This window comes from Artemia sp. Qi Xiang Cuo, chromosome 13 (genome assembly GCF_049724085.1).
Source record: "Artemia sp. Qi Xiang Cuo chromosome 13, ASM4972408v1, whole genome shotgun sequence".
Lineage (NCBI taxonomy): Eukaryota > Metazoa > Arthropoda > Branchiopoda > Anostraca > Artemiidae > Artemia > Artemia sp. Qi Xiang Cuo.
The window spans coordinates 57,893,218-57,904,622 of NC_142806.1; the positions used below are offsets into that span (position 1 = coordinate 57,893,218).

The 11,405-nt window shown below is 37.9% G+C and overlaps 1 protein-coding gene across 1 annotated transcript in view; it reads left to right on the forward strand.

The window, feature by feature from the left end:
- The window catches only part of Dhc1 (dynein axonemal heavy chain 1), a 432,221-nt gene that overhangs the window by 140,035 nt on the left and 280,781 nt on the right, over positions 1-11,405 (forward strand). Inside the window, exon 22 of the mRNA XM_089098586.1 lies at positions 7,985-8,170. Coding sequence (XP_088954712.1) covers positions 7,985-8,170 — 186 coding nt within the window. The remainder of the gene's footprint in view (positions 1-7,984; positions 8,171-11,405) is intronic.

Consider the following 11,405-nt stretch of genomic DNA (forward strand, 5'->3'; position numbering starts at 1 on the left):
AAGAATATTAGTGAAAAACCTTTATGTTTAATAGAAAGCAGAAAGGAATTGCAGAAGAATTATCTGAGTGATAGATCGCATGAAAACAAAAGAAATGTAAAGAAAGTGGAGACAGCATTGAAATATGAACTAAGGAGGTGTGAAGTGGAGGCCATGGATAAAATTGCCGAGGATTTAGAAGATGCAGCTAGACGGCACAATAGTAAAATATTGTACTGGCACGTTAACAAATGGAGAGGTAGTAGTCAATCCGGACTTGTCCCAGTTAAAAATAGGAATGGGGTGGAAATTAGAGACAAGGAAAAAGCTATAGCGAGATGGGTCGAACATTTTGAGAACTTTCTTAACCGAGGTAGAGTTGCAGGAAAAAATATAGAGGAAAATGAAAAAGTTTGTGATCCTTTGGATGTGAAGGAAGATTTGTTTTGTGAGGAGGAATTAGCAACAGTACTAAAAGGATTAAAGAATAATAAGGCTCCGGGTGCTGATAGGGTAGTAAATGAGTTTCTTAAATATGGTGGCTCTGAGGTTAGAAATAAGTTATTGAAGATTATGAATAGGTTTTTTGAAAAAGGGGAAGTACCTAACGATTTTAGGAAAACCTTAATTAAGCCACTTTATAAGAAAGGTGATAAAAGTGAGTGTGGTAATTATCGAGTCATTAGTCTGGTCTCTGTAGGTAGCAAATTGCTTAGTAATATGATACTTTTTAGACTGAGAGATACCGTAGACAAAGTTTTAAGAGAAGAGCAGGGCGGTTATAGAAAAGGTAGAGGATGTGTTGACCAAATTTTCACTCTTAGGTTAATAATTGAGAAGTGCCTAAGTTTTCAAACACCTTTGGTCCTCAGTTTTATAGATTATGAGCAAGCGTTTGATTCAGCTGATAGAAGAGCTTTAGTGAAGGTCTTATCCCTGCATGGTATACCAGACAAATACATTAAAGTGATTAATGCTATGTACAAGAATAACATTGCCTTTGGTTAAGGTAGGAAATGAGGTTAGTAGCTGGTTTTGTATTAAATCAGAAGTTAAGCAGGGTTGTGTTCTATCCCCCTTTATATGGATTATTTTGATGGACTTTGTTTTAACGAGCACAGGAAAGGCAATGGGAGACCCCGGAATCAAATGGGGAGGAAAAAGTCTCCTGGACTTGGATTATGCTGATGATTTAAGCATCCTAGATGAAAGTATGAGCAAAATGAATGAAGTTTTAGAGGTTTTGCGAGTTCAGGGTGCTAGTATTGGTTTGAAAATTAATGTTAGGAAGACTAAGTCACTAAGGCTAGGAATAAGTGAAGATGAAAAGGTGACGTTGGGTAATGAAAAGATTGATCAGGTGGGTAGCTTCACTTACCTTGGTAGTATTCTTAGTAAAGAGGGTGGGAGCAGTGAAGATGTTAAAAATAGAATAGCCAAGGCTCAGGGTGTTTTTTCACAGTTAAAAAAAGTCTGGAAGAATAGGAAGATAACTCTGCAAACCAAGATTAGAATCTTAGAAGCTACAGTGATGACAGTGGTCAAATATGGCTCTGAAGCATGGACGCTCAGAAAAGGGGATGAAGATTTGCAAGATGTTTTCCAGAGAAATTGCTTAAGGATTGTTCTGTGTACCCGGCTGACTGACCGTATTTCAAACAATAGGCTATACGAAAAATGTGGTTCAATACCGCTTTCTAGGTCTATAATGAAAGAAAGGTTGAGGTGGTTAGGGCATGTTGTGCGGATGAAGGATGACAGATTGCCGAAGATTGTTCTTTTCGGCCAACCATCTAGGGCTAAACGAAAGCAGGTCGTCCCCGTCGGGGTTGGGAGGACGTCATAAAGAAAGATTTAAAGGAAATGGGAACTTCGTGGGCTGGTGTAAAAAGGGAGGCTTTGACTAGATTGGGGTGGAGGAGGAGCGTGCGTAGCTGTGTTGGCCTCAGGCGGCTGGGTGCTGCGATGAGTTTTTAGTAGTAGTTAGTAGTAAAAAATGGAGGGCAACTAGGCCCCCTCCCATGCTCACTTTTTTCCCTGAAAAAAGTGACACTTTTTTCACCTGATCAAAATTTTGAGACAGCCATTTTGCTCAATATGGTCAAAAATTTAATAAATATGTTTTTAGGATGACTTAATCCCCGAAAGTTCCCTGGGGTAGGGCTGAAATTTATGAACTTCACCAAATGTTTTCATATAGCAATTGTTATTGGGAAGCATACATACGCTTTCAGGGTGTATTTTTTCTGGTAGTGGGGGGGTGAGTGGGACAGAAGTCATGGGGGAGGATCTTTCCATGGAGGATTTTTTCATGGGGGAAGAGACATTGCAATGAAGGGGGTGCTGGATTTCTCAGAATTATTTAAAAAACGATCAGAAATTATAGGCAGCGCGATATCGCTGCCTAAGTAAAGAACGATGTGGGCACAATGTATTATTCATTTTATTTTTCTCCATACCCCGGGCACTTCGTATCGAAGGAGTTCTCGTAGAAACTTCTAAAAGGGCTCATTCGATTGGAATTGAAGTGGCTAGTGCCCTTTTTAATAGTCGAAAGTGATAGGAGGGCACTTAGCAACCCCCCCCATCATTCCCCCAAACACATCCAATCAAAATTTTGAGATAGCATTTTGTTCAGCGTAGTTGATTTTCAGATAGAAAATATGTTTTTATGGAGGACACTCCCCCACAACCCTCGGGGCAAGTGTTTTAAGCTATGCCCTGAGGGCATATAAGAACGATGTTGGCACAATGTATCATTTATTATTTTGTCCTTTAGAGCAGGGCACTTCGTGTCGAAGAAGTTGTCGAAGAAACTTCGAAAAGGGCTCATTCAATTGGAAATTAGAGTGGCTTGTGCCCTTTTTAACAGTCGAAGGTGATTGTAAGGTAACTAACACCCCTTCCACGCCCACCATTTCCTGAAACACATCCAATCAAAGTTTTGAGATAGTTTTTTTGTTCAGCGTAGTTTATTTCCACATAGAAATTATGTTTTTGAGGAGGACACTCCCCAGAGCCTTCAGGGTAAGGGTTGTAAGTTATGCCCTGGGGGCATATAAGGTTTTTATAGAAGGTGTTGTCGTAGAAGCTTCAAAAAAGGCTCATTCGATTGGAAATGCAAAAGGCTAGTGCCCTTTGTAATAGTCAAAATTGATTGGAGGGCAACTCCTCCCCCCCCCTCACGCCGATCATTACCCCAAAAATATCCAATCAAAATTTTCAGAATGCCATTTTGTTCAGAATAGTTAATTTCCAGATAGAAAATATGTTTTTGAGGAGGACACTCCCCCACAACCCTCAAAGGGCTAGTGCCCTTTGAAGTGATTGGAGGTGATTGGAGGGCAACTAGCCCCCACGCCCATTATTACCCCAAACACATCCAATCAAAATTTTGAGATAGCTATTTTGTTCAGCGTAGTTGCTTTCCAGATAGAAAATATGTTTTTGGGGAAGACACTCCCCCACAACCCTCGGGGCAAGGGTTTAAAGTTATGCCTTGAGGACATATAGGAACGATGTTGGCACAATCTATTATTTATTAATTTTTTCTTTTTAGAGCAGGGCACTTCTTATCGAAGAAGTTGTCGTAAAAACTTCGAAAAGAGCTCATTCAATTGGAAATTGGAGTGGCTTGTGCCCTTTTTAATAGTCAAAAGTGATTGGAAGGCAACTAACACCCCATCCATGCCCATCCTTTCCCGAAACACATCCAGTCAAAATTTTGGGATAGCTATTTTATTCAGCGTAGTTGATTTCCAGATAGAAATTATATTTTTGAGGAGGACACTCCCCCACAGCCTTCAGGGCAAGGGTTATAAGTTATGCTTTGGAGGCATATAAGGTTTGTATAGAAGGCGTTGTCGTAGAAACTTCAAAAGAGGCTCATTCAATTGGAAATTCAAAGGACTAGTGCCCTTTTTAATAGTCGAAAGTGATTGGAGGGCAACTAGTCCCCCCCCCCGCCCATCATTCCCTCAAACACATCCAATCTAAATTTTGAGATAACCATTTTGTTCAGCGTAGTGGATTTCCAGATAGAAAATATATTTTTGAGGAGGACACTCCCCCACAACCTTCAGGGCAAGGGTTGTAAGTTATGCCCTGGGGGCATATAAGGTTTTTATGGAAGGCGTTGTCGTAGAAACTTCAAAAAAGCTCATTCGATTGGAAATTCAAAAGGCTAGTGCCCATTTTAATAGTCGAAAGTGATGGGAGGGCAACTAACCCTCCTCTCACGCCCACCTTTTCCCCAAACACATCCAATCCAAATTTGAGATAGCCATTTTATTCAACGTAGTTTTGATTCAGGCAACCCCCTCACAGCCCTCAGGGCAAGGGTTTTAAGTTATGCCCTGGGGGCATACAATTTTTTTTATAGAAGGCGTTGTCGTAGAAACTTCAAAACAGGTTCATTCGATTGGAAACTCAAAGGGCTAGTGCCCTTTTTCATAGTCAAAAGTTATTGGAGGGCAACTAGCCACACCCACGCCCATCATTCCCCCAAACAAATCTAATCAAAATTTTGAGATAGCTATTTTGTTCAGCGTAGTTGATTTCCAGATATAAAATATGTTTTTGAGGAGGACACTCCCCCAAAACCCTCGGGGCAAGGGTTTTAAGTTTTGCCCTTAGGGCATATGAGAACGATGTTGGCACAATGTATTACTTAATATTTTTTTCCTTTACAGCCGGGCACTTCGTATCGAAGAAGCTGTCGTAGAAACTTCGAAAAGGGCTCATTCAATTGAAAATTCGAGTGGCTTGTGTTCTTTTTAATTGTTAAAAGTGATTGGAAGGCAACTAACACCCCTTCAAAGCCCACCATTTCCCGAAACACATCCAATCTGCTATCCCAAAATTTTGGGATATCCATTTTGTTTAGCGTAGTTGATTTCCAGATAGAAATTATGTTTTTGAGGAGGTCTCTCCCCTACAGCCTTCAGGGCATGGGTTGTAAGTTATGTCCTGGTGGCATTTAAGGTCTTATAGGCATAGAAGGCGTTGCCGTAGAAACTTCAAAAGAGGCTCATTCTATTGGAAATTCAAAGAGCTAGTGCGCTTTTTAATAGTCGAAACTGATTGGAGGGCAACTAACCCCCTTCCCCCAAGCCCATCATTCCCTCAAACACATCCAATCAAAATTTGAGGTAGCCATTTTGTTCAGTGAAGTTGATTTCCAGATAGAAAATATATTTTTGAGGAGGACACTCCCCACAGCCCTCGGGCACCAGCTTTAAGTTATGTCCTTCAGGGCATATAAGAACGATGTCGCACAGTGTATCGTTCACTGTGGGGTTCCATTAGAGCAGGGCACTTTGTATAGAAGAGTGTTGTCATAGAAACTTCGAAAAAAAGCCTCATTCGATTGGAAATTGCAACTGCTAGTGCCCTTTTTAATAGTCGAAAGTGATTGTAGGGCAACTAAACCCCCTCTCACGCCCACCTTTTCCCCAAACACATCCAATAAAAATTTGACATAACCATTTTTTTCAACGTAGTTTTAAGTTGTAGATAGAAATTATGTTTTTGAGGATGACAACCCTCTCACAGCCCTCAGGGAAAGGGTTGTAAGTTATACCCTGGGTGCATATAAGGTTTTTATAGAGCGCGTTATCGTCAAAACTTCAAAAACGGCCCATTCGATAAGAAATTGAAATGGCTAGTGCCCTTTTTAATAATCGAAATTATTTGGAAGGCAACTAACACCCCTTCCACACCCGCAATTTCCCCAAACACATCGAATCAAAATTTTGAGATAGCCATTTTGTTCCACGCAGTTTAAACTTCAGGAAATTATACCTTTGAGCAGGACATTCCCCCCACAGTATTCAGGGCAAGGGTTATGAGTTACACCCTGGCGGCATATAAGTCTTTATTGAAATCTTTGTCGTAGAGACTTGAAAAAGGGCTCATTCGATTGGAAATTCAGCCATCTTGTTCAGCGTAGTTGATTTCCAGATAGAAATTATGTTCTGAAGAGAACACTCCCCCACAGCCTTCAGGGCAAGGGTTGTAAGTTATGCCCTGGGGGCTTATAAGGTTTTTATTGAAGGCGTTATCGTAGAAACTTCAAAAAAAGCTCATTCGATTGGAAATTCAAACTGCTAGTGCCCTTTTTAATAGTCGAAAGTGATTTGAGGGCAACTAACCCACCTCTCTCGCCCACTTTTTCCAACACATCAGTCAAAATTTTTAGATAGCCATTTTGTTCAGCGTTGTTGATTTCCAGATAAAATTATGTTTGAGGAGGACACTCCCCCACAGCCCTCAGGGCAAGGGTTGTGAGTTATGCCCTGGGGGCTTATAAGGCTTTTATAGAACGCGTTGTCGTAGAAACCTCAAATAGGGCTCATTCGAATAGAAATTGAAAGGGATAGTGCCCTTTTTAATAGTCAAAAGTGATTGAAGGCAACTAATACCCTTTCCAAGCCCACCATTTCCCCAAACATATCCAATCAAAATTTTGAGATAGCCATCTTGTCCCACGCAGTTTCAAGTTCAGGAAATTATACCTTTGAGCAGGACACTCCCCCCACAGTCTTCAGGGCAATGGTTATCAGTTATGCCCTGGGGGCGTATAAGGTTTTTATTGAAATCTTTGTCGTAGAAACTTGAAAAAGGGCTCATTCGATTGAAAATTCAAAGGGCTAGTGCCCTTTTTAATAGTCGAAAGTGATTTGAGGGAAACTAACACCCCTCTCACGCCCACCATTTCCCCAAACACATCCAATCAAAATTTTGAGATATCCATTTTGTTCAACGTAGTTGAAAGTTTTGGAAATTAGGTCTTTTAGGATGATAACCCCCTCAGAGCCCTCATTGCAAGGGTTTTAATTTATGCCCTGGGGGCATATAAGGTTTATATAGAGAGTTGTTGTAAAAATTTCAAAAAATTTTCAAAAAAGGCTCATTTGTTTGGAAACTGAAATAGCCCTTTTTAATAGTCAAAAGTGAGTGGAGAGTAATTGACCCCCCTCTCACGCCCATCATTTCACCAAACACATTCAATCAAAGTTTAGAGATAGCCATTTTGTTCAACGTACTTGAAAGTCCGGAAAAAAAGTTGCTTAAGGATGACAGACCCCCCAAAGTCCCCAGGGCAAATTCTATAAGTTATGATTAAATCAAAATGCCTTATAGTAATTCTAATTCTTAGTAAGGCATCTCAGCAGTATCCCAAGAACGACTAAGGGTATTATACTCAAACCTTTGGGGCTACTTCTGCTCTTAATATTTAACCAAATCAAAATAGCGTAAGTGCATGCAAGCTATCAAAGAAAGTAAACAGATTTTTTTTGCAAATGGTATCAAGTTTACTGTTTCAGGTCAACTAGAGAAGTATGCAACTAAATTAAACACTACTATTTGTGTCCAGATTTTTAAAAAGGGTGCATGTTGTTAAAAATCGCTGAAAAATTTCGTCCAGCAAACAAATAGCAGGCCAAACTATAAAGTCTTAAAAAAAAGAAAAGATTTAAACTATTAATTTCTTTTTCCATGAAAAGACTATGTCAATATAAAACGAACAGAAATTAATTAAAAAATCTTTTTCCACAAAATAACATGAGTGGGCTCAAAATTCCACTAACATGAGTAGGGCTCAAAACCCCTATACCTTCCCAAGGCCAGAACATAATTTGCACTTTACTGAAAAAAATGCAAATGGAATGTGCGTTGTCAGTTTAATATACATATACTGAAATTTGTTAATCAAAATGCGTCTCAGAAAAAATGACTAAACCTGTAAAAAATGACTTCTATTTTCATCTGTTTAAATTAATTTATACTGGACATATAAGATCCTCCAATGCCACTGATGTTGCATAGGGTGTCAAATCAACGTTTCAGTTACCTGGTTTATTATACAGCAACAGGTAGTAAGCCTGTAGTCCAACCTTGCCAGTAGCTGGAACTGAACCCGAGCCAGATATTACCAGGCAGAGCATCAATCCAGTGTGCTACAAAAATTTAAACTCATACTAAGTTAAGTATTTTATTTAAGGTGTACATGAGCTCTTCAGGATTGGATTGGAGTCCTTTAGTGGAAGCCTGGCTTGCAAAACGCCCTCAGATTGAAAATGAAGTTTTAGGGGAACTTTTTAGAAGCAGCTTTTCTCCAGTTCATCAATGGACTAAGCAAAATTTATTAAATAAAATGGATGTTCTGGAGTATAATGTAGTGAGCCAGGTAATTCTTTTATCTGGTGTTATATTATACTTCCGTTTGTGCATCCAATTTGAATGTACGCTTTGTAATTTATTTATTTAATTCGTTTTATCGTTGCTTTTACTTATTTACTAGATAATGAGCATTTAAAAAAAGGCATAAAAAAAATACTTTAACAGACACACTTTTGTGAGGACATTAAAAAAAATTGTTTTATCCTCTTTCCCAAAACACAAAATTACAAGTCGCTTCACTCCTCCTTAAAAAAATCAAAAACGTTTGATGCTTGGTCTCCGAGACAGAAGATAAAACAGGGTTTGCCTTCTAATCTAAGTTTTAAATTCGTAAACTTTTGAGGAACCTGACCGTCTGTACCCCTTGTCTATAGTGAGAAATATTTGCTTGCCTTCAAGCTGTAGGTATAAAAGTATAAAAAAATGTGTTTATTTTGAGATTATCGTAAAAATGCTGACACTTTAGGTTAGGCTGTTTTGTTTTCTTAGATGCTTCAGATTAGAGTGCTGAATATCATGTGAATTTTAACAGATTACAATTAGATTTTGTTGTAAATTATAATTCGATGTTCTCATTAAAAAACTAGAATTTTCACATAACTTTTCCAATTATAACCAGATTTCATTCTTTCTCGTAAAGGAGTTGCCCTTTTCCTTGGTCTGAAAACTATAGACAAGTTATTCAATTACCTTTGGGACCCAATTAAGGACTCAAAATGAAACTTGCCCCAGAAATAATTAACAGATTTAAATTCTATTTTAGCTACTTCTTGCTATCTTGGAAAGGGGTTAGGTCTAGAAAATAAAACTTTCAGGTATGGGTCCACAGACTAAATTTTGTCCCAAGAAGGTATTTTGAAGTTTCTTCCTCCACTTTTTCCCTCTCGAGGGCAATGACCTTTGAGAACCAAGCTGAGCCCAATTCCTTTCTTGATAGTTTTAATCGACTTTTAAAAAGTTTGATACTCTCGCAGGTATTTTGTTCCTTGAGCCCTATGATGTTAAATGGACATTAAGATTACCAAAAAGTGTGAAAATGACAGTATCGTTTTATTTTTTATTTTATTATTAATATATTATTAATATATTAATAAAATATTTTTAATAATGCAACTTAATAACAATGAATTAATAGCGTTAAAAAAGGTGGTTTGGACAGTGTTTTCCCCGTAAGGCCCCATGGCCAGGAAAGGAAAATGAAAAAAAGTTCCAATATAAAAATGAAAAAAATTGAAATAACAACTGTTTAGAACTTTTTAGCTATGACCGACTCTAGTAGTGTCCAAAAGAAATGACAAGAAATTTCCAAAAGAAATGTCCAAAAGAAATTTTAAGAGTTATTAAAAAAGAAAGAAAAAAGAAACCCCAATCCAATTTCCAGAGAACAGTTGCAGCGAAAAGTACAGCTGTAAAACCAGTATCTGGTGAAGCCAAGATTGAATTGTAGACATACAATTTGTCATGTCAAAGTTTGTGTGAAGGTTCATTTTTGCGGGGAAGAATTTGGATGAATGTCCGAAAGCCTCACTACAGTAAAAGGGAAGAAAATAAAAACAGCCAAATCAGTGAATGAGATAATAGTTACTTAGGAAATTTAATTTGACTGGCTAAAATAAGGACAAACATATTTATTCAGGATGTTGCCTCGATCATAGTATCGTCAACAACCAACAGCTAAGATCCCTCTTTTTCATGAAAGAAAAATGAAGCAGAAAAACTCCGAAAGAAAGTAGAAAACTTTAAAAGCAGGGGTTTGAAGAATAAGCCTTTGCGTTAAAAACACACTATTTGATGTGACGTAATGGGTCTTGATAAGTTAAATGACAAACAATGCCATTGAAGCAAACCACTTAAATTCAGAAATTGTATAATTGTCTTAAAAAACTAAAGAAATATGTTAATAAATAAGACTATTACAAAAAACATTTGAAAGAAGCAAAACAGCAGAGATTTGTGAAAAGACGAATGGTAGCTTTGTTAATAGTGCGTCTAATAATGAGCTAGTGCCTTACAACAACGACCTAGTGCCGTCCCCCAACCAATTAAAGAGGTAAAAATGTGGAAAATGATGTTACCCATATGAACTTTGACAAGTTAAAACAATATAAGACTTTATTTTTCGTAAGAGATAAGATAAGATATTTATTTCAGAAATGGCTATCACAAGCCCCGAAGGACCGAATTCGCATTTCGGGGTCATATAATAAAAAACACATAAATAGCACAACAACTAAAAAACTGGCTAAACAATGCCAAAAACAACAATATCAGAAAGGTAAAGCCATTCATTAGTCTAACAAAAAGTGTAAAATTTAATAAAGTTAAAAAGGCACAAATTAAAACAAAACCAAAAAAAAAAAGAAAATTTGAGATAAAAGTAGTGTTAAAAAGTTTTAAAATAAAGTAGATAAACAGGGTCGGCATCCCAATAGCCTAACGGACACCAGAATCTGTATCACCAGTAAAAAAAAAAAAAAAAAAAACTTAGGGTTTCTTTGATTCGTAATGAAGGGGACAAAGGTTTTTTTCATATATGGAGGTTAAACAACGGAGGGGGGACAAGATAGGGATGGGTTCAGATACAGCGCGTGGGAGGCGGTGTCTGGATGGGGAGTGTCTTTTGGGGAAAATGTTTTCCGTGCGAGGGTTTATTATTGCATTTTTTGCAAAACGGAGACATAGCGTTCCTCTCCTGTGCTCAAGAGTTTCCAGCTTGGCCTTTTTTAGAAGGAGTGAATATGGTACCAAAATGTCTTTAAAAATTATTCTTAGGGCTCTTTTTTGAATAGATTCAATTTTATCTGATTCATCACGGGAGATGCCAGGATGCCAAACTGGATCAGACATATTCAAGATGCGGGCGGACAAAGGAAGTATAAACCTTAAAGAATAGGATGGGGGATGTTAAATTTATTCAAGAGCTTAAGGAGAGACATGGACGCATTAGCTCTACGGACAATATCTTTCACGTGGATATCCCACTTTAAATTAGAGGAAATTGTAACCCCAAGTAATTTGAAGGAAGACATAGAAATATCTGGGGGTATAGGGTCAAGGAAGGCGGGAATAGATTTCAAGAAATTTATCGTAATTATATTTGATTTAGTGGAATTTACTTTCATATTTAGGTTCTTAGCTTCATCCGAAATGTGGGATAGAATTTCAAGGGGGTCACTTTTAATATTCCTGGGACATACTTCGAGGATCGTCAAGTCATCCACGTATTTCCACCTATGGGGTGG